General features: G+C 43.2%; 1 protein-coding gene across 1 annotated transcript in view; it reads left to right on the top strand.

Annotated features, from left to right (window-relative positions):
• Positions 1 to 23,098, top strand: part of mrps18a (mitochondrial ribosomal protein S18A) — a 141,494-nt gene that overhangs the window by 32,435 nt on the left and 85,961 nt on the right. Inside the window, exon 4 of the mRNA XM_063040634.1 lies at positions 6,944 to 7,067. Coding sequence (XP_062896704.1) covers positions 6,944 to 7,067 — 124 coding nt within the window. The remainder of the gene's footprint in view (positions 1 to 6,943; positions 7,068 to 23,098) is intronic.

Here is a 23,098-nt window from a genome sequence, read left to right on the forward strand (position 1 = left end):
ATAATGGGACTATACTCCCTAGAATTCAGAAAATTTGTAGAAACTCACAAATTTCATCCAAGGCTTTATGAAATAGATGCAGGGATGATGTTTGCCCTGTCTGGATAATATAGGACTAGGAGGCACAGGTTGAGAATTAGGACAGGGATGAGGAAATTTTCTTCACTCATAGTGATGAACATTTGGGTTTCTCTGTCCCAAAGTCTGTGTGCATTTGATGATTTTACAGCAAGGGTATGATACAGTCCTGGTGGAGGTTTCGATCCAAAATGTTGTCTATACCTTTGCTTCCTTAGATGCTGTTTGGCCTAACGAGTTCTTCCAGCAGTTTCATTTTTGTTCCAGAAATGGAACTTTTGGCTCATCATGTCCATGCTAAATAGAAACCGGAGATTGATAGTGTTAAAGGATATGGATAGTGCTGGAAAATGGCACTGCTGTAAAAGATCAGGCCTGGTGTTGCGAAATAATGAAGTAGGCTTGAAGGATCATTTAATCATGCTTTTAGTCTTGATGTTCCTCTAGTCAAAAGTGTCTCTTCCTCAACTTAAAAAAAATTATCTTATATTGAGGTGATAGTGCCCGATGTACTTTGTCTAAGCGATCAGGTTTATTGTCACTGATGTGTATGATGTGAACTTTGTTGCTTTTGCAGTAACAGTCCAGTGCGAAAACACAACAATTGCTATCAATTACTGACTAAATAAATAGTGCAAACTAAAAGAATAATGAGGTCATGGACCAGTCAGAAATCTGATGGTGTTAGGGAAAAAAACTATTCCTAAGTCATTGAATGTGGGTCTTCAGCTCGTGAATCTCCTCCCTGATAGTAGTAATTCAAAGCGAGCATGTGCCAGATAGTGAGGGTCCTTATTTGTGGATGACAGCCCTCTCTTTTGCTTTTACTTTGGCTCTGACTTCACTTGTCAGCCATGGTAGTGTCCTACTTCCATTCGAACATTTCTTCTTATTTCGAATATGTCTATCTTACACTTCTCTCATATTTTCTTTCTTTTTCCAATATTTTTATTAAATTTTATTAAATTTCATATACACAAATACATAATTGATAAGGATACTTATTATAAATCAAAATAAGGTAGCACAAAATGCACTAAATGCACAAAATGCCCATCTTGCTAGTGTCCCTTTCCAGTCAACCTTGGCCAGTTCCCCTCTCATGCCATTGTAATTTCCTTTATTCCACTGAAATACGGACACATTGGAATTTAGTTTCTCCATTCTCAAGTTTCAAAGTGAACTGTATCGTATTGTGATCACTGCTCCCCAAGGGTTCCTTAACCTTAAGCTCTCTTATCACCTCCGGATCATTGCACAACACCCAATCCAGCACAGCTGATCTCCTAGTGGGCTTAACAACAAGCTGTTCTAAAAAGCCATCCCTTAGACATTCTACAAATTCTCTCTCGAGGTCCAGTATTGGCCTGGTTTTCCCAATCCACTTTCATGTTAAAATCCCCAGCGATTATCATGACATTGCCCTTCTGACATGCTTTTTCTATCTCCTGCTGTAATTTGTAATCCACATCCCGGCTGCTGCTTGGGGGCCTGTATACAACTGCCATTAGGGTCCTTTTACCCTTGCCATTTCATAACTCAACCCATAGAGACTCTACACCTTCCGATCCTATGTCATCTCTTTCTAATGATTTAATATTATTTCTTATACACAGAGCCACACCACTCCCTCTGCCCACTAACCTATCTTTCCAAAACACCATATATCCTTGGATGTTCAGCTCCCAATGGCAGTCATCCTTTAGCCAAGTTTCAGAGATGGCCACAACGTCATATTGCCAGTCTGTACCTGAATTTCAAGATTATCCATTTTATTTCTTCTGCTGTGTGCATTCAAATTTCACACTTTCAGTCCAGTACTTGTTGCTTTCTGTTTTAACTGAACCACGCTTCTATTGCTCATATCTCATCCCACTGGCTGGGATTATGCCTCCTACCTGTCCTTTCTATCATCTCTGTTGCACACTATCTTTGATTTATTTCTGTTTTCCCTTTTCTTAGCCCGATCACTTCAGTTCCCATCGCCCTGCCAAATTAGTTTAAACCCTCCCCAGCAGCACTATTAGACCTGCTTGCCAGGATATTGGACCCCTTTGGGTTCAGATGTAAATTGTCCTTTCTGTACAGGTCGTACCTCCCCCAGCAGAGGCCCCAGTGATTCAGGAACCCGAAGCCCTGTCCCCTACACCAGTCTCTCAGCCACGCATTAATATGCCTGATGGTGTTATTCTTGTGCTCGTTAGCACGTAGCACAGGCAGCAATCCTGAGGTTACTACCCTGGAGGTCCTGCTGTTCAGCTTCCTACCCAACTCCCTGAATTCTCTCTTCAGGACCTCCTCCCTTTTTCTACCTATGTCATTGGTACCAACGTGTACCAAGACTTCTGCCTGTTCACCCTCTCCCTTCAGAATACTCTGCACCTGATCCGAGACATCCCGTACCCTGGCACCTGGGAGGCAACACACCATGTGGGTATCTCTATGAGGCTGACAGTACCTCCTGTCTGTTCCCCTCACTATGAAATCTCCTATAACTACCACATTCCTCATCATCTTCTCTCCTCTCTGTACCACAGAACCAGGCTCAGTGCCAGAGACCTGATCGCTGTGGTTGTCCTCTGTCAGGTCACCCCCCCCCCCACCCCCTCAGCAGCACCCAAAACAAGGTAATGATTACTGAGGGGGATGGCCACAGGGGTGCTCTCTACTATCTGAGCTCTTCCCTTTCCTTCCCTGACAGTCACCCACTTATCTAACTCCTGTAGCCTCAGGGTGACTAACTCCTTGTAGCTCCTATCTATCTACTGCTTGCTTTCCCTAATAAGCAGTTGGTCATCAAGCCGCAGCTCCAGATCTCTAACACGGTCTCTCAGAAGCTGCATCTCGGTGCACCTGGTGCAGATGTGGCCATCTGGGAGACTTGAAGAATCCCAGGATTCCCACATCTGACACCCAGGGCAAAGTACTAACCCTGCAGGCATGCTCTCTATTCCTCAAAAAATGCAAGGAAAAAACAAAGTCCACTTATGCACTTACCTCGCCGAAGCCTGAATGAGCCAAAGCCCTACCACTCTGCCACAGACCACTCCGTTGATGACTGCTCCGCTAGACAGTGTCTCCCTTTTATAGCTGAACCTTCCCTGCTCTGCAGCTGACGATTGGTGCACCGGTTATAGCCACATGGCAGTGGGGCCGGATAGCATCCCTGGGTGAGTACTCAGGATGTGCATGGTACAACTGGCAGGTGTGTTTACTGACATTTTTAATCTCTCCCTCTCCCAGTCTAGAGTGCCCTCCTGCTCCAAATCATCTACCATTGTCCCTGTACCTAAAAAGGTCAAGGTAACTTGTCTGAACGACTGGCATCCTGTCACACTCACCTCAAACGCTTTGAGAGGCTGGTCAAAGAATACATCTGCAGCACGCTACCACCCACACTGGATCCCTACAATTCACCTACCGACTCAACCAATTGACAGATGACGTAATAGCCACAGCTCTACACACTGTCCTTACACATCTGGAGAAGAAGGATGCTTATGTGAGAATGCTGTTCTTGGATTACAGTTCAACATTTAGCATCTTAATTCCCCCAGGCTCAACAAGAAGCTCAGCTGGATCCAGGACTTCCTGTCAGATCGCTGGCAGATGGTAAGATTGGGTTCCCTTACCTCTGCCCCTCTGACCCTCTACACAGGAGCTCCCCAGTTCTGTGTCCTGAGCGCCCGCCTCTACTCCCCATACACCCATGACTGTGTTGTCGTGTTCAGCATCATTCTGCTGATCAAATTTGCAGATGACACGACATTTATGGGCCATTTCCAGCAATGATGAGACAGCCTACAGAGGAGAATTCAATGCCCTGACAGTAGTGCAAAAAAAAACATCTTCTCCCTCAATGTCAAAAAAACAAAGGAGTTGATCATGGATTACGGGAGGAACGGAGACAGGCTAGCCCCTATTGATATCAGTGGGACTGTAGTTGAGAGGGCCAGTAGTTTCCAGTTCCTCAGTAGACATATCACGGAGGACCTCACCTGGACTGTACATAGTGGCTATGTGGTGAAAAAAGCACAACAGCGCCTCTTCCACCTCAGATGGCTGAAGAAGTTCGGCACGAGTCCCCAAATTCTCAGGACTTTCTTCAAGAGTATCTTGACTGGCTATGTCACTGCCTGGTAGGGGAACTGTACTACTCTCAATCACAGGGCACTTCAGAGAGTGGTGCAGACAGCCCAATGCATCTACGGATGTGAACTTTCCTCTATTCAGGACATTTTACAGCAGCAGGTGCGTAAAAAGTGCTCAGAAGATCATCAGAGACTGCAGCCAATCCAACCACAAACTATTTTAGCTACTACTGTCAGACACACGATTTTGCAGTATCCAGGCCAGGACCAATAGGCTCCAGGACACCAGGCCATCAGATTTATCAATACACATTGATCTGATTGCATATCTGACTGTACATTGATCTGATTGTGTATCTGACTGTACATACATGTATACAATACAATTAAGTATACAAGCTTAGTGTTTGGGCAATATCCTCCCACATATCTCCACTTTATCGCTTGTACATTGCGACAGAGATGCAACATAAAGATTTTTACTCCCTTGGATGTAAGAAATGAAATTTAAAAAAATCTTAAAACTCCGGAGACATGTCAGGAAGCACCGTAAATTCCGGTGTATAAGCCGACCATCCCCCTCCCCATTTTCAAGGTTAGAAGAAGCGACTTTTTCATGTTGCCATTGTATAAGCCAATCCCTTTTGTAGAGCTTTTTGATTTAACCAGAAAAGATCACAAGATCTCACATGCTGGTACTCAGCTTTGTCAGATCCGGAACCCGGAAATTTTGTGAACCAGTACCTGTTAAGAAAATAGGCCTGCACATTGTAGAGTGTTATAAGCGAATTCTTAATAAATAAATCAGGGAGGAAAGTTTTGGATTAGGTTCCCAATGGTAAAGAATCCTCTGAAATGTAACCCCCCCCCCCCAAAATCATTTAGTGCCCATCGTAATCTCGTTAAAACATAACATAGGGTGGCAGGATCAGTACGTGTACTCAGTATTGAGTTTGCGACCACCATGTACAAAAGGTTAAAACGAATGCGATATGATGCTGGCTTCAAGCTGAAGGTTGTTGATTTTGCTAAAGGAAGGAATAATTCTGCAGCTGCTAAGAAGTTTAGTGTAAACGAGAAACAAGTGAGAGAGTGGAGAAAGGCAGAGGACACGCTGAGGGAAGTGCCAAAGACGAAATGTGCAAACCATGGGAAAACATGCCAGTGGCCAGAACTGGAAGAAAAAGTTTTAGAGTGGGTGAATCACCAGCGATTGTCTGGGTACATTGTTACCAGAGAAATGATTCGAGTTCAGGCGTTGAAATGAAAAACACTGTGAGGTCAGCGAAAATTTCAAAGCTACGCGAAGCTGGTGCACCCAATTTATGAATAGATGTGATCTTGTGTTGAGCCAAAAAAACAAAGATTGCTCAGCAGTTGCTGAATGACCTTGAGAATAAGATTACGGCCTTCCAATCGTTTGTAATCTAGCATCAAAAGGCACATTCTTACCCGCTCTCACTGATTGGTAACATGGACGAGACACCAATGTTTGATTTTGCTGGCAACCACACTGTCAATCAGAAGGGGGAGAAAACAGTCCTTGTCAAAACAACTGGACATAAGAAGCAACATTTTAGTGTCGTGTTAACATGTATGGCTGACGTGACCAGACTACCACCGATGGTGATTTTTAAGAGGAAAACATTCCCAAAGAAAGAAAAATTCCTACGGAGTGTTGTTGTTTACATTCAAGAATGCGGTGGATGGATGAAGCGGGTTGCTTGAAGTGGGTTAAAGAGGTGTGGCGTCGACGTCCCGAAGGTTTCAGGAAGGAAAAGTCGCTACTTGTCTGGGACATGTTCAAAGCGCACTTGTCAGGTGAGACAAAAGCAGCATTGAAAGCTGAAAATACGGACATTGCAGTCATCCCCGGTGGTTTGATGTCCGCGCTCCAGCCACTAGATGTGAGTTTAAACAAGCCATTCAAAGAATTCATGCGTCGACGTGGAACGAATGGATGATATCTGGAAATCAGTCATTCACTCCAGCGGGAGATATGAGGGCTGCATCTCTAGCTACAGTTTGCGAGAGGGTAGTGCAATCATGGGAGGAAATGAAGGCCAGGTGCATTGTGAAGACCTTCAAGAAGTGCAGCATCAGCAATGCTTTGGATGGCACTGAAGATCATTTGCTTTGGGAAAAAGATGATGGAGATTTGGCAGCCAGTAAAGCTGCAAATGATGATGTTGAAGCAGAAATTGACAATCCTTACAATGATATGGTGACTGCCGAAGAATGGGACGTGATTTTCAGAGAGTCAGATAATAAAGAGTGTGAGAGGTTCAAGCTCTGAACGTTTGAGGGCAACAGTGTGTACAAGTAAATTGAGAAACAGAATGTGTTTTGTAGATCTTTTCTTTTGTGTAGATTTTATAAGTGTTTGTATTTTCTTTTGTATTTGACTGAAAAACTGCCAATAAATACGACCTGTCTTCCATGTTTTCGTTTTTCCAAAGTTGGCACCCTCTGTATAAGCCGATCCTCTAATTTTAGGACCAAAATTAAGGGCCAGATTCTTGGCTTATACACCGGAATTTACAGTATTCACATCCTGTGGAAGAAATGTTTTCTCCAAACAGTTGTAAAATACATAATGAAAATGGCCCAAATTAAGATGTATAGATTTTTTAAAGCAAATTGTATTAAGTGCAAATGTAGTAATGCCGGTTAAGTTGTAGATCAGATGGTGAAACAGATTGACCTGTTCACTTTGAGTCCCTGTAATGCATCCAGTTAGCAGTCAGCTGGCTTCTCTTGTTGATTCTGACTAGGATGTGCTGCTGCTCAGTCAGTTCATACGATCAGATGGAGGGATGTTACCACGCCGTGTCACGGGACTCTGCTTCGAAGAGCATAAAAAGATTGAAGCCTGTGTGAAGATGGCTCATCGATCTGGTAAGTCACTCTTTTGATGTGAATGCTTGAATTGGGTGTTGAGTATTAGTTTGCTTTTTTGTTGGCAATTATGTGGATTTCCTTTGTAAACTTTGTTCAGATCTATATCTTCTCCTGATTTTTCCCCTACCTACCTTGTGGACTGCTGCCTTTTTGTTAATTCAGCTTCTGCACATAACAGGGCAGTTTATTGCATCTTGTGGCTATGGTACTGCACCTTTAGCTTGTTTCTCAGGCTAATGGTCAATGTTGTTTTTATTTGGATTGTGCTTAGCTTCAGTCTGGGCTCTTCCCAGCAGAGAGGGAGTGGATATTGGAGCCTCATCTGGTCATGTACTTGCCAGTCAGTCCTTGGTGTGAAAAAACTGTATGTTGCCAGTAATTATGCAAGTAGGGAGAAGCAACAACTTGGATTTAAAAAAAGCAATCAGGGGCCAATTTCTTCTGGAGTGTTGCCTATCCCACTGGTGTTAGTATGTTACCATTGAACAGAATAAGGTATTCCAACACTTAGAGTGGAGAGCTCTGACTGGCAGAGATGTCTTCAAGTTTAACAATGGATTCACAAAGTTTGAAAACTAGACATCCATGCCCATAGTCAATAACGAGTACATAAAGAAATTGTTTAACACAAGGGTATGTCAGAATGGGGAAAATTGACATTAAGTAAAAAAGCAGGTACTTAAAGTCTGAAGGTTGGTCGTGCTGTCCACATTAAGTGGAGAAATACATTAAATTATTTTTGTAAAAAAAAACTTGAAAGCATCTACAGAGTTTATCCTGTACTATTTTTGTGCCAGACTAACACTTGTAGGAATCTATCTGAAAAATCTGCATCATTTTAATAGTTAACAGTTTGATAGATACTTCCAAAAAATTTTAATTAATTTTTAAGGATTCTGGCATTGCCAGCAAGGCCGTAAGTTTTTGTGCATCCCTAATTACCTTTGGACAGATTGGTAGTAATGGGATGAACTTCTGTTCAGGATTTAAATCCAAACACATTGATGGAAAATAGATGCAATTACAAGTGAAGATGGTACTTAACTTGGCAAATAAGCCTAACAGTGTTGGTGTTTCTGTGCACTGATTAGCATTGGCAGTGGTGTTGAGGTCATTGGTTGGGTGATGATGTTGGAGTTGACTTGATGAAAATACAAAATCACGAGGCACTCGATAGGGTTGGTAATAGGAAAACTCTTCCAATGCGGGGGTATTGAAATCTAAAGGACACGGGGTAGGGGTAAGTTGTTTCAAGGGGTATTTGATGTATTCCAGAGTAGCCTCAGTGAGGCTTTTGACAATGTTTCACATAGGTCATCCAGTGCACTGGATGCATCAGCTAAAAAACAGGATCGAACTGGAAATGTTATTACCTGACCATTAACTATTTGCTCTCACTCACTCCTTCAGTAGGAATGGGGGTATGAATTGTAAGTTTATGGATAACATCAAAATTGGTGTGGATAGCAAGGAAGGTTGTATAAAACTACAGAAGGATAGAGCTCAGACAAAAAAATTGGACCATAGTTGGCTGATAGAATTTAATTCTGACAACATTGAGGTGATCTTAGGGTACAAAGTAACCATGAGAACAGAGGGTCATTTGGGGTTCAAGTCCATAATTCCCTTAAAGTAGCAACACGGGTGGATAGGGTGTTGCAGCATGTTTGCTTCATACATCAGGCACAAATGTTATGTTGCAACTGGTTAGACCATAGTGGGATAATTGTGCGTGGTTCGGGTCATCAGACTAGAGAAGACTGTGGTAATACTAGAAAGAGTGTAGAAGCGATTCACAAGAATTTTGTCTCGAATGAAGGGATCTGAAGGGAGAGATCGGACAGGCTGGTGTGTGGGATGATGTTGGGGACCTTAGGTAGGTTTATAAAATTATGAGGGACATGGGCATGGTAGCGATAGTCACAGTCATTTTCCCAGAGTAGAGGAAACTAAAACTAGTGACACAGGTTTAAGATAGGAGGGGAAAGATTTAAGTTAATGCTGAAGGGTAAGTGTTTCACCCCAGAGGATGGTGGGTATATGGAACAGGCTGCCAGATGATACCATTGCACTGTTTAAAAGATATTTGAGATAGGCACATGTATAGAACATAGAACATAGAATAGTACTGCACAGTACAGGCCCTTCGGCCCACAATGTTGTGCCGACCCTCAAACCCTGCCTCCCATGTAAGTCCCCAACTTAAATTCCTCCATATACCTGTCTAGTAGTCTCTTAAACTTCACTAGTGTAACTGCCTCCACCACTGACTCAGGCATTGCATTCCACGCACCAACCACTCTCTGAGTAAAAAACCTTCCTCTAATATCCCCCTTGAACTTCCCACCCCTTACCTTAAAGCCATGTCCTCTTGTATTGAGCAGTGGTGCCCTGGGGAAGAAGCACTGGCTATCCACTCTATCCATTCCTCTTAATATCTTGTACACCTCTATCATGTCTCCTCTCATCCTCCTTCTCTCCAAAGAGTAAAGCCCTAGCTCCCTTAATCTCTGATCATAATGCATACTTTCTAAACCAGGCAGCATCCTGGTGAATCTCCTCTGTACCCTTTCCAATGCTTCCACATCCTTCCTATAGTGAGGTGACCAGAACTGGACACAGTACTCCCAAGTGTGGCCTAACCAGAGTTTTATAGAGCTGCATCATTACATCGCGACTCTTAAACTCTATCCCTCGACTTATGAAGGCTAACACCCCATAAGCTTTCTTAACTACCCTATCCACCTGTGAGGCAACTTTCAGGGAATCTGTGGACATGTACCCCGAGATCCCTCTGCTCCTCCACACTACCAAGTATCCTGCCATTTACTTTGTACTCTGCCTTGGAGTTTGTCCTTCCAAAGTGTACCACTTCACACTTCTCTGGGTTGAACTCCATCTGCCACTTCTCAGCCCACTTCTGCATCCTATCAATGTCTCGCTGCAATCTTTGACAATCCTCTACATTATCTACAACACCACCAACCTTTGTGTCATCTGCAAACTTGCCAACCCACCCTTCTACCCCCACATTCAGGTCGTTAATAAAAATCATGAAAAGTAGAGGTCCCAGAACCGATCCTTGTGGGACACCACTAGTCATAATCCTCCAATCTGAATGTACTCCCTCCACTACCACACTCTGCCTTCTGCAGGCAAGCCAATTCTGAATCCACCTGGCCAAACTTCCCTGGATCCCATGCCTTCTAACTTTCTGAATAAGCCTACCGTGTGGAACCTTGTCAAATGCCTTACTAAGATCCATATAGATCACATCCACTGCACTGCCCTCATCTATATGCCTGGTCACCTCCTCAAAGAACTCTATCAGGCTTGTTAGACACGATCTGCCCTTCACAAAGCCATGCTGACCGTCTCTGATCAGACCATAATTCTCTACATGCCTATAGATCCTATCTCTAAGAATCTTTTCCAACAGTTTTCCCACTACAGACGTAAGCTCACTGGTCTATAATTACCTGGACTATCCCTACTACCTTTTTTGAACAAGGGGACAACATTTGCCTCCTTCCAATCCTCCGGTACCATTCCCATGGACAACGAGGACATAAAGATCCTAGCCAGAGGCTCAACAATCTCTTCTCTCGCCTCGTGGAGCAGCCTGGGGAATATTCCGTCAGGCCCCGTGGACTTATCTGTCCTAATGTATTTTAACAACTCCAACACTTCCTCTCCCTTAATATCAACATGCTCCAGAACATCAACCTCACTCGTATTGTCCTCACCATCATCAAGTTCCGTCTCATTGGTGAATACCGAAGAGAAGTATTCATTGAGGACCTCGCTCACTTCCACAGCGTCCAGGCACACCTTCCTACCTCTATCTCTAATCGGTCCTACCTTCACTCCTGTCATCCTTTTTTTCTTCACATAATTGAAGAATGCCTTGGGGTTTTCCTTTACCCTACTCGCCAAGGCCTTCTCATGCCCCCTTCTTGCTCTTCTCAGCCCCTTCTTAAGCTCCTTTCTTGCTTCCCTATATTCCTCAATAGATTCATCTGATCCTTGCTTCCTAAACCTAATGTATGCTGCCTTCTTCCACCTGACTAGATTTTCCACCTCACTTGTCACCCATGGTTCCTTCACCCTACCATTCTTTATCTTCCTCACCGGGACAAATTTATTCCTAACATCCCACAAGAGATCTCCAAACATTGACCACATGTCCATAGTACATTTCCCTGCAAAAATATCATCCCAATTCACACCCGCAAGTTCTAGCCTTATAGCCTCATAATTTGCCTTTCCCCAATTAAAAATTTTCCTGTCCTCTCTGATTCTATCCTTTTCCATGATAATGCTAAAGGCCAGGGAGCGGTGGTCACTGTCCCCCAGATGCTCACCCACTGAGAGGTCTGTGACCTGACCCGGTTCATTACCTAGTACTAGATCTAGTATGGCATTTCCCCTGGTCGGCCTGTCCACATACTGTGACAGGAATCCGTCCTGGACACACTTAACAAACTCTGCCCCATCTAAACCCTTGGAACTAATCAGGTGCCAATCAATATTAGGGAAATTAAAGTCACCCATGATAACAACCCTGTTATTTTTGCACCTTTCCAAAATCTGCCTCCCAATCTGCTCCTCTGTATCTCTGCTGCTACCAGGGGGCCTATAGAATACCTCCAATAGAGTAACTGCTCCCTTCCTGTTCCTGACTTCCACCCATATTGACTCAAAAGAGGATCCTGCTACATTACCCACCCTTTCTGTAGATATAGTATCCCTGACCAGTAATGCCACCCCTCCTTCCCTTTTTCTGCCCTCTCTATCTCTTTTAAAGCACTGAAATCCAGGAATATTGAGAATCCATTCCTGCCCAGGTGCCAGCCAAGTCTCTGTAATGGCCATTACATCATAATTCCATATATGTATCCAAGCTCTCAGTTCATCACCTTTGTTCCTGATGCTTCTTGCATTGAGGGACACACATTTCAGCCCTTCTACCTTACTGTCTTTACACCGTTTATTCTGCTTCTCTTTCCTCAAAGCCTCTCTGTACGTTAGATCTGGCTTTACTCCATGCACCTCTTTCACTGCTCCATCGCTCTGGGTCCCATCCCCCTTGAAAATTAATTTAAACCCTCCCGAACCATGCTAGCAAACCTATCTGCAAGGATATTGCTCCCCCTCGAGTTCAGGTGCAACCCATCCAATCTGTACAGGTCCTACCTTCCCCAGAAGAGATCCCAATCTTCTAAAAATCTAAAACCCTGCTCCCTGCCCCAACTCCTCAGCCAAGTGACATCTCCTCCAATTCTTACCATGACTGCCACGTAGCACTGGCAGCAATCCTGAGAATGCCACCCTTGAGGTCCTGTTATTCAGCCTTCTGCCTAGTTCCTGAAACTCACACTTCAGGACCTCATCCCTCTTCCTGCCTATGTCGTTGGTCCCAACATGTATCACGACTTCTGGTTGTTTTCCCCTCTCATACCAGGATGTCGTGCACCCGGTCAGAGACATCCCGGACCCTGGCACCCAGGAGGCAACAAACCATGCGAGTGTCCTTCTCACGTCCACAAAATCTCCTGCCTGCTCCCCTGACTATAGAGTCTCCAATGATGACAGCTCTCCTCTTCTCCATCCCACCCGTCTGCACCACAGGGTCAGATTCAGTGCTGGAGGCCCTGCCACCGTGGCTCACACTTGGTCGGTCGTCCCCGCCGACAGTATCCAGGACGGTAAACTTATTATTCAGGGGAATGGCTACAGGGGTGCTCTGCACTACCTGTCTGCTCACCTTCACTTTCCCCCCTCTGACTGTCACCCAACGACCTGCTTCCGACAGCCTAGGTGTGACTACCTCCCTGTAGTTCTCATCTATGACTGCCTCATTCTCCCTTATGAGTCGAAGGTCATCCAGCTGCTGCTCCAGATTCCTTACACGGGCTTCCAGATCGCCCAGCCATATGCACTTCTGGCAGATGTGACTCTACAGGAGAGGGGAGTTCCCCCAAGACTGCCACATCTCACATGAGAGGCACATCACCGTCTCAGGAGGCATTGTAAAAACTAACTGGGAGCAAGCTTGTCCTCTGCCTCTTCTTGTTGAAGCCTCTCGGATCAAAGCCTCAAAGCTCCACTCCTTCACTGGCCCACTCACGCACTGGCCGCTATTAGAATGGTTTGGAGGGATATGGAAAATAGGATTAGTGTAGATGAGTGTCTTAGGGTGTACAAGAGGGACTGAAAAGCCTTTCTATGTGCTGTATTACTTAATGAACTTGGTAGAATGAACTGTTAACAACACCATATCATGTCAGGGTCATGCTGTGAGCAAAATATGGCACCACTTGGGTAGGCACGTTGCTGGCATAGTGAGCACTTCTCCAGCTTAACAGAACAAACAAAGGACTTGGCTTTGACTTGATGTGGTGTGCTTGAACATAGAACATAGAATAGTACAGCGCAGTACAGGCCCTTCAGCCCACATTGTTGTGCCGACCCTCAAACCCTGCCTCCCATATAACCCGCCACCTTAAATTCCTCCATATACTTGTCTAGTAGTCTCTTAAATTTCACTAGTGTATCTGCCTCCAGCACTGACTCAGGCAGTGTATTCCACGCACCAACCACTCTCTGAGTAAAAATCTTCCTGTAATATCCCCCTTGAACTTTCCACCCCTTACCTTAAAGCCATGTCCTCTTGTATTGAACAGTGGTGCCCTGGGGAAGAGGCGCTGGCTATCCACTCTATCTATTCCTCTTAATATCTTGTATACCTCTATCATGTCTCCTCTCATCCTCCTTCTCTCCAAAGAGTAAAGCCCTAGCTCCCTTAATCTCTGATAATAATGCATACTCTCCAAACGAGGCAGCATCCTGGTAAATCTCCTCTGTACCCTTTCCAATGCTTCCACATCCTTCCTATAGTGAGGCGACCAGAACTGGACACAGTACTCCAAGTGTGGCCTAACCAGAGTTTTATAGAGCTGCATCATTACCTTGCGACTCTTAAACTCTATCCCTCGATTTATGAAAGCTAACACCCCATAAACTTTCTTAACTACCCTATTTACCTGTGAGGCAACTTTCACGGATCTGTGGACATGTACCCTCAGATCCCTCTGCTCCTCCACACTACCAAGTATCCTGCCATTTACTTTGTACTCTGCCTTGGAGTTTGTCCTTCCAAAGTGTACCACCTCACACTTCTCCGGGTTGAACTCCATCTGCCACTTCTCAGCCCACTTCCGCAACCTATCAATGTCTCTCTGTAGTCTGGTGATAAACAAAGACTTGTGGAGCACAATGTGCAGTTCATAAAACTGTACCGTGCATACCTGCGGTACAGAAGGTAATTTCTTGATTCCCTTCTGTAAGCATAAGGCATGTCTCATTCATAGCTTTCTCAAGAAGACGATTGGTGTAGCTCTGAAAACCTGTGGCTGTGGTTACATGGGCAACAATGCTGGCAAACAATATTTTCTGCCAGGGTAATGATAAAGGGCATTTAAATCTAAAGTGCTTCCAAAAGTATGTTTTTACTTCGGAACAAAGCAGGTGTACGTGCACACTCTTGTCCCCTTCTATTTCATTAATTTTGTTATTGCCTAGTTGTATGAGCCTCAACATGTACTTCAGTTTAAAGAGCCGTTGAAGTCATTACCTGCTGCATGTTCAGAAGTTATTTTTACCCAAAAGGTCCCCCTGGCCGAGCATTTCTGATTCCAGATGAGGCCTGTCATATGGCAGCCCATACACACATTACAGTGTGTTTCATCAGCATATTTGTGGTTACTAAGATTTTGTTCCAACATTATATACAAGAGACTGGAAACAATGTCTTCTGGAACCTGTAATACATGTCTGCATTGCCTGTTGGCATTTTCCCATCAAAGGAAGTGAAGACCTGGAGTAAAGTGCTTCAAATTCATATCATAGTTTAGAATGGATGGATGGTAGGATTCTGATGAAGTAATTATCCTTGACTTTTTTTATAGAGATGGATATGCTGCGACTTTTTGAAAGAAAGAGAAATAGGAACAGGACCAGAAGGAATGCAGCAAAGGTTCAACAGACTGATTCCTGGGAAAGCAGGACCAACAGATGAGTAAAGATTGGATTGAACAGACTTTGGAAGAATAAGAGATCTCTTTGGGGAAGGAGTGGGGAGCCCCCCGAGCATACTCCAGTCTTGACCCATCTTTGATTTCAGTAACTCACTCCCATGCTCCTTGTTGCCTTTTCGTGTATAGAAAGCTGTCTTCTTTTTAAATACATTCTGTGACTTGGCTCCCTCAGCCTTTTGTGGAAGAGAATTCCATAGTGTCACAGTAGGCTCATTGAGTATAAACACATTATTTCAGTCCTAAATGTTTTATCCTGTATCTTGAGACTATAACGCCTCATTTTAGACCACCTTCCACCTCTCCAATTCTTCCCCAGCCAGAGGAAGCAGTCTCCCTGAATTCAGCATGTCAACCCCTTTCAAAAATCTGTAAGTTTCAATGAGAACACTTATTCTTTCAAACTCAGTTCAATCTAATCTCCACTCATTTGACAGTCCTGCTCCCCTGGAATCAGTCTGTTGAACTTTTGTTACATTCCTTTTATGGCAAGTATGTTCAAAGTTCAAAGTAAGTTTATTAACAAAGTATATATATACGTCACCATATACAACCCCGAGACTCATTTTCTTGTGGGCATACTCAGTGAATCCAAAGAGCTTAATGGAATCAAATTAATGACCGCACCCAACAGGATGGACAACCAGTGTGCAAAAGACAACAAATTGCACAAACACTAAAGAAAAATAAAGAATAATAATAATAAGTAAATAAACAATAAATATTGAGAACATGAGATGAAGAGTCCTTGAAAGTGAGGCCATAGGTTCTGGGAACAGTTCACTGGTGGGGCGAGTGAAGATGAGTGATGTTATCTCCTCTGGTTCAAGAGCCTGATGTTTGAAGTGTAATAATTGTTTCTGAACCTGGTGGTGTGAGTCCTGAGGCCCTCATATCATCTTCTTGATGGCAGTAATGAATCCTGAGGCCCTCGTATCAACTTCTTGATGGCAGTAATGAGAAGAGGGTATGTCTTAGATGGTGGGGGTTTACGATGATGGATGCTGCTTTTCTGCAACAGCATTCCGTGTAGATATGCTCAGTGCTGGGGAGGCCTTTACCCGTGATTGACTGGGCTGTATCCATGACTTTTTGTAGGACTAAAACTGCATACAGAACTCCAGGGTGAGCTCACCAAAACCCTGTCTAATTTTGGTAAAACTTTCACTTGTACTCAAAACTTCAAGTGGTGAAAGTCAAGATCCATTTGCTTTCCTAACTGCTTGCTGTACTGCCACATTTGTTTTCACACCAATCAAGGACAGCCAAGTCCTTCTGTACACCAATGTTTCCCAGTCTATCACTATTTAAGTAATGCAAACACGAGGAAATCGGCAGATGCTGGAAATTCAAGCAACGCACACAAAATGCTGGTGGAACACAGCAGGCCAGGCAGCATCTATAGGAAAAAGTACAGTCAACTTTTCGGGCCAAGACCCTTCATCAAGACGAACTGAAAGAAGAGATAGTAAGAGATTTGAAAGCGGGAGGGAGAGGGGGAGATCCAAAATGATAGGAGAAGACAGGAGGGGCAGGGATGGAGCCAAGAGCTGGAAAGTTGATTGACATCTTCAAATCTCTTACTATCTCTTCTTTCAGTTAGTTAACAAAGGGTCTAGGCCCGAAATGTTGACTGTACCTCTTCCTATAGATGCTGCCTGGCCTGTTGCGTTCCACCAACATTTTGTGTGTGTTACTATCTAAATAATACTCTTTTTCTCTCGCAAGTAGATAACTTCACAGTTTTCCATGCTATTTCTACGTTTAGCATGTATTTGCCAACACTTTCCATTCTCCTCGGAACCCACAATTCACCCAGTTTTGTTTTATGAACATAGAGATATTATACTCATATAGATGATTGTCATATATCTGTGACCTATGTATTTATTCTTGTGGTGCCCATTAATCATTGACTGCTTCCCTGAAAAATATATACTCTTTTTTTCTGCAACTAAGTGTATCAAGTTTTAAAATTTACTTTTGTCCATTGAGCTTTTTCAAGTGCCTTCTGAAAATTCAAATGCACTGCATGCACTAGCTCTCCCTTACCTATTCTACCTTTTTTTTCATAAAGTGGAATTACATTTGCCAACCCCAGTCTTCATGAGCCATTCAATAATCTATAGAAGTTTGAAAGATAATGTCCAATGCGTTTACTATTTCCATAGCTACCTCTTTTAGTTCTCTGGGATGAAGATTAACAGCTGTGGGGATTTATTTATTTTCAGTCCCATTAATTTCTCCAGCATTTTGATTTCACTGATGTTTGGTCCACTGGAATTTCTGGGAAGTTACTTTTGTAGGCAGTATTAATTTATTTGCTCTGATGCCTCTGTTCTCCATTATGAATTCTCATGTTTTTGACTGTAAAGGACCAATATTTGTCTTCATTAATCTTTTCAATTTTTAGTACTTTGTAAAAGATTTTGTGCTGCCATTTTATATAGCTTGCAAGTTTACTCTCATACTGTTTTTACTCTCTTAACCGATTTCTTGTTCCACTTCTGCTGAATTTTAAGTTGTTCCCAATTCACAGGCTTGCTGTGTTTTCTGGAAACTGTGTATGCATCCCCTTTGAATCTAATGCTGTCAGTAATATTTTATTTGCCATGTTTTGCATCCTTTTCTCTTTCGCTTAAGGTTATTATAGCTGGGGGTGGTAATGAGGACAAGCTCACGCTTTCTTTTAAATGCTCCAATGGCATGCGCCTCAAATAGTCTCTGACAACCAAGACCAGCTCCTGGCCTTCATGCGTGGCTTTGCTACTAAGCCTGGTGGAACCGTTTCTACTGACAGGAGGGGCAAGGGTAGGTTACTGGTGCCTTAAAACTAGTCACTTCAGGCACATTGGGCTTGTCAGCTGTGTTTGGCAGCTCATCTAGGAGAGGGAAAGCTCTGATCTCAAACCTCCCACATAAAAGTTGCTGGTGAATGCAGCAGGCCAGGCAGCATCTCTAGGAAGAGGTACAGTCGTCGAGGTTTCGGGTTACAGTCGAAACGTCGACTGTACCTCTTCCTAGAGATGCTGCCTGGCCTGCTGCGTTCACCAGCAACTTTTATGTGTGTTGCTTGAAATTCTAGCATCTGCAGATTTCCTCGTGTTTGCAATCTCAAACCTCCGCTGCCTTGCGGCTATAAGTACTCGTGGGGAAGGCTTTGGGACTAAACCCGGAGGGATAAATCCGGAGCTGGAGTCCCTAAGGTAGTCCTACATTGAGTTCAATGCTGACTGGCAACTCCTGCGATGCTGCTGGTGCCAAAATGTATCAATCTCTGCTGTGCCTTTGGGGTCATCAGATGCATGGAGAGGGGGAGCTTGCTACGTGGGCCACAGCTTGCTCTCCATATCGTACAGACCAGGCTTGTATATCTAGTTAGCCAGGACACAATATTCATGGTCAACCCTGACCAAGGGAGGCCTCAGCCACTTTTGCACCAAAAAAGTAAGTGCAATTGCTGCAGTAACTGCATTTATTTGTTTTCTAATCTCAGGCCTCTTTCCTAAAGGTTATTGACTAATCTCTTCTCATTGCATGGAAGAAGTTATTTACTCGCCGTTCCGCTGCTGGCATTTAGAGCAGTAATGAAAGTCCTCCATCTCTGTCTGCCCTTGATCATCTTCTCTGTTGTGCCCCAGGTGAGTTCAGGGTCTTCATTTCTACCTCCACAGGAAGGTGCCAAGTTTTGTCTTTGGTTTCCCGCGTTTCCTCCGTCCTTCAGGGGTTGAATGAAGTGCTGTCTTGATGATGGAGTGGGCCTCTTCTCATCACATGCCCAATCCATCTCCAGCGTTTCCTCATGATGATTGTGGCCATGTCCTCTTGATGACACTGCAGGAACAGGGCATGGCTGGAGATCTTTCTTGGCCAGAAAATATGGAGGATTTTCCCGAGGCTTATGGTGTGGAATGACGACAACTTGGCAAGGTCACTCTCTTGTTGTGTGCCAGCATTCTGACCTGTACTAGAGTGTGCACAGAACACAGCTCTGGTACAGATTCACCTTGGGGTTAGGGTTTAATTGTATTACATTATCTTACCTAGCTGACTCCTCATCCTACCATTTGAAAAACATCACCCTGAGTATAGTCTACGAAGTTATCCTTGCATATTATTCCTAATTTGGGATGTCTATTCTAGATTAAAGTCCTTCATTATGGATATCACCAATTTCTTGTTTGATGTTATTCTCTACATCATCCCTACTTCTTGGCAGCCAGTAAACGACTGCCACCAAAATTTTACATCCCTTGGTGCTTTTTAGCTCCACCTAGATAGGTTTTGCAACTTGATTTTCCCAGCCAATATTATTTCTCCCTATTGCTCTGGTTCCATCTTGGACCTTTTAACACCACCACACCTGTTTTTCCTTTGGCCAGTCCTTGCTATTATATCAACTATCCTTGACTATGCAGCTCCCAGCCTTCGTCATACCAAAGCCATGTCCCCATGATGCATTATATCACATCTATATGCATTTGTTTGCACTTACTGTAGCTCTATCATTGACTGGCATTTATTTCTGGTAAATGTTTGTAGCTTGAGGATATTCAGTGCATCTTCTGCCCTCCGTTTGTTTTATATATTTAATGAGCTTAGTGTTATTCAAACTTTTTACCTTATTAAGGTAATTAATTGTTAAAATTTGGTTAAGTGCTATTGGTTAATTTAATTCACAGTCACTACTAATCACTTAACTTTCCCTGTGACCCTGTGATGTAACACTGTAGATTTCTGACTCTATTTTTATGGCTCTCCTAATCTTCATACTCATGCTCTTTATGCTCATGGCTTCTTGATCCGGAATTTTCTGGTTTTACTTTCTGCTGTTAATTACATTTACTGGTGCACTCATTAATCTTATTTGAGCATCACCCTCAGGCTTTCATTCTATTAGTGTGAGATCCCGTAGCAGTTTCGAGTAGCACTGAAGAGTGTCCTTGCAGTTTCTTGTTTCCTGCATGCCTTGTGGTTCCTTTGGACAGCAGACCTAAAACAGAATCAAACATTGTCAGAAATACTTGGCAGCTGAGGCAGTATTTTTTGTAAAATGGAATGGTCCCTCAGCAGAACTGGAAATGTGAGGAATCCATATTTTGCAGACAGATTTTCTTCTTGCTGAGGTGGAGTTTGATCACATTTACTTTCTGAGTTAGAGAGGTACTTCTTGACTAAACAATATTGGGGGCTTCGCAAGATTAATGCAGTGGTAACATTGATTAAGGCACTGATGAGCAATTCTCTGAATTGCTTTGGATCAGTCTATCTCCTCTCTCACATCGATGTTAAAAATCAGCTAAGAGCAGGGAAGTTATCACTAATTTATTAGTTGGTATTTATCTCTCAGTTATTAATCATTGTCATTATCAAGCACAGATTTAGAATCAGAATAAGTTATGGTCACTGACATATGACATGAAATTTGTTTTGTGGCATCAGTACAGTGCAAAGACATAAAATTTCAATAGATTACAAAATAAATAGTGCAAAAAAACCATGGGTTCATGGGTCAATCAGAAATATTATGACAAAAGGAAGGTGTTTCTGAATTACTGAATGTGAGTCTTCAGCTCCTGTATACCCTCCCCAATGGTAGAAATGAGAAGAGGGCATGTCCCTGAATGGTGAAGATTCTTAGTGATGGATGCTACCTTCCTGAGGCACCACATCTTGAGGGTAGTATCTGGGATGAAGTGGCTGAGCTTATAATCCTCTGTAGCCTCTTGCAATTCTGTGCATTCGAGCCTCCGTACCAGGCTCTGATGCAGTCAGAATGCTCTCCATTGTACATCTGTAGAAATTTGTAAGAGTCTTTGTAAGAGGCCAAATTTTCTGAAGATCCCAACAAAGTAGAGCTGTTGGTGTGCCTTCTTTGTTATTATTGTAGTGCCCTGGTTCACGTCTTTATTGTTATGCTGTAGGTATTTCATTGAGCAGCTCTGTAAGAGCTGTTTGTTCTGCTTTCAGCCTGTTTGGGTTATTGTTGAAGATTAAGGGATGATGTGGAATGTGTGCCATCCATTTAGTGGGAGGTTTTTCTTGGTGAAGGACAGTAAGGTTGGTCTCGGGTTTTTGTTCAAGAGGAGATGAGAGAGAAGTTGCTGGGGAGAACCATTCATAGCATTTGATCTGATGGGAGACCCATTTGTTTGAAATGGATTGTGAGCAACTTTCGGAAGGTGGTGTGTGCTTTCAGGTTGACCAAGGGCCCAGCGCATGAGTGGCAGAGTAGTTCAGGATGAACTCCAACTTGTGCACATTTGACTGTTTAATTAGAATGGGCCCTTTTCTTTTTGTTATTCTTTACTCACCCTTTAGTTAGATTCATAAATATAATTGCTTTAATTGTTTGCAATGTACTGCCTGTTATTTTGTGGCATTAATTTGTAACAGGGTAGCGAATTACACAGCATTCACACAAACGGGGTTTGGGGCGGAGGGGCTCGTGTCTCTATCTCACACGTTTGGCAGGGCCGGAGATTGTCTTCACTAGACATATGCAGCCGAGGAAACCAGGGTATTTCATTATGGATTGATCCTCTGAGATGTTGACAAACAGGAACTTGAAATTGTTCACCCTTTCCACCACTAACCCCTCAATGAGGACTGGTATTTGTTCTTCTGACCTCCCCTTCCTGAAGTCAACTATCAGTTCCTTGTCTTGATATTCAGTGTGAGATGTTGTTGCAATACCACTTAACCAACTGATCTATCGCACACTTGTGTGCCTCCTCATCGCCTTCTGTGATTCTACCAACAATAGTGGTATTTTTCTGTTGTTTGCGAAAGCTTTCTATACACAAATTGTCTGCAGTGTAGACTGCATTAAAGTGGTAACTCTTCTAAGTTTGGTGTTCACTTCTTTCCTCTGTGCCTGTGAAAAGTACTGCATTAAACAGGCACTTTCTTTCTCATATATGCTGGGAAATCACTAGATCCTTTTTTTCAAATACCTTTTGAATTTCTATTTCCCGAAACAATGCAGACAGTTCTTAAGATTTGTCAGGCAATGTTAAAAATTAGCATTTCTGGTAATTGTTGAAATGGTCTTAAAGCTAGTTTAACTCTGCTTTACCTGATTGTTATTAATGAATATGATATAGTTGGGATCACAGAGACATGGCTCCAGGGTGACCAAGGATGGGAGCTCAACGTTCAGGGATATTCAGTATTCAGGAGGGATAGACATGAAAGAAAAGGAGGTGGGGTAACATCGCTGGTTAGCGAGGAGATTAACGCAATAGAAAGGAAGGACATCAGCCAGGAGGATGTGGAATCGATATGGATAGAGCTGCATAGCACTAAGGGACAGAAAACGCTCTTGGGAGTTGTGTACAGGCCACCTAACAGTAGTAGTGAGGTTGGGGATGGTATTAAACAGGAAATGAGAAATACGTGCAATAAAGGAACAGCAGTTCTAATGGGTGACTTCAATCTACATATAGATTGGGTGAACCAAATTGGTAAGGGTGCTGAGGAAGAGGATTTCTTGGAATGTATGTGGGATGGTTTTTTGAACCAACATGTCGAGGAACCAACTAGGGAGCAGGCTATTCTAGACTTGGTTTTAAGCAATGAGGAAGGGTTAATTAGCAGTCTTGTCGTGAGTGTCCCCTTGGGTAAGAGTGACCATAATATGGTGGAATTGTTCATTAAGGGGAGAGTGACATAGTTAATTCAGAAACAAATGTTCTGAACTTAAAGAAGGGTAACTTTGAAGGTATGAGACGTGAATTAGCTAAGATAGACTGGCAAATAATAACTAAAGGGTTGACGGTGGATATGCAATGGCAAGCATTTAAAGATCGCATGGATGAACTACAACAATTGTTCATCCCAGTTTGGCAACAGAATAAATCAGGGAAGGTAGTGCACCCGTGGCTGACAAGGGAAATTAGGGATAGTATCAATTCCAAAGAAGAAGCATAT

Source organism: Mobula hypostoma, chromosome 2 (assembly GCF_963921235.1).
Source record: "Mobula hypostoma chromosome 2, sMobHyp1.1, whole genome shotgun sequence".
Taxonomy (NCBI): domain Eukaryota; kingdom Metazoa; phylum Chordata; class Chondrichthyes; order Myliobatiformes; family Myliobatidae; genus Mobula; species Mobula hypostoma.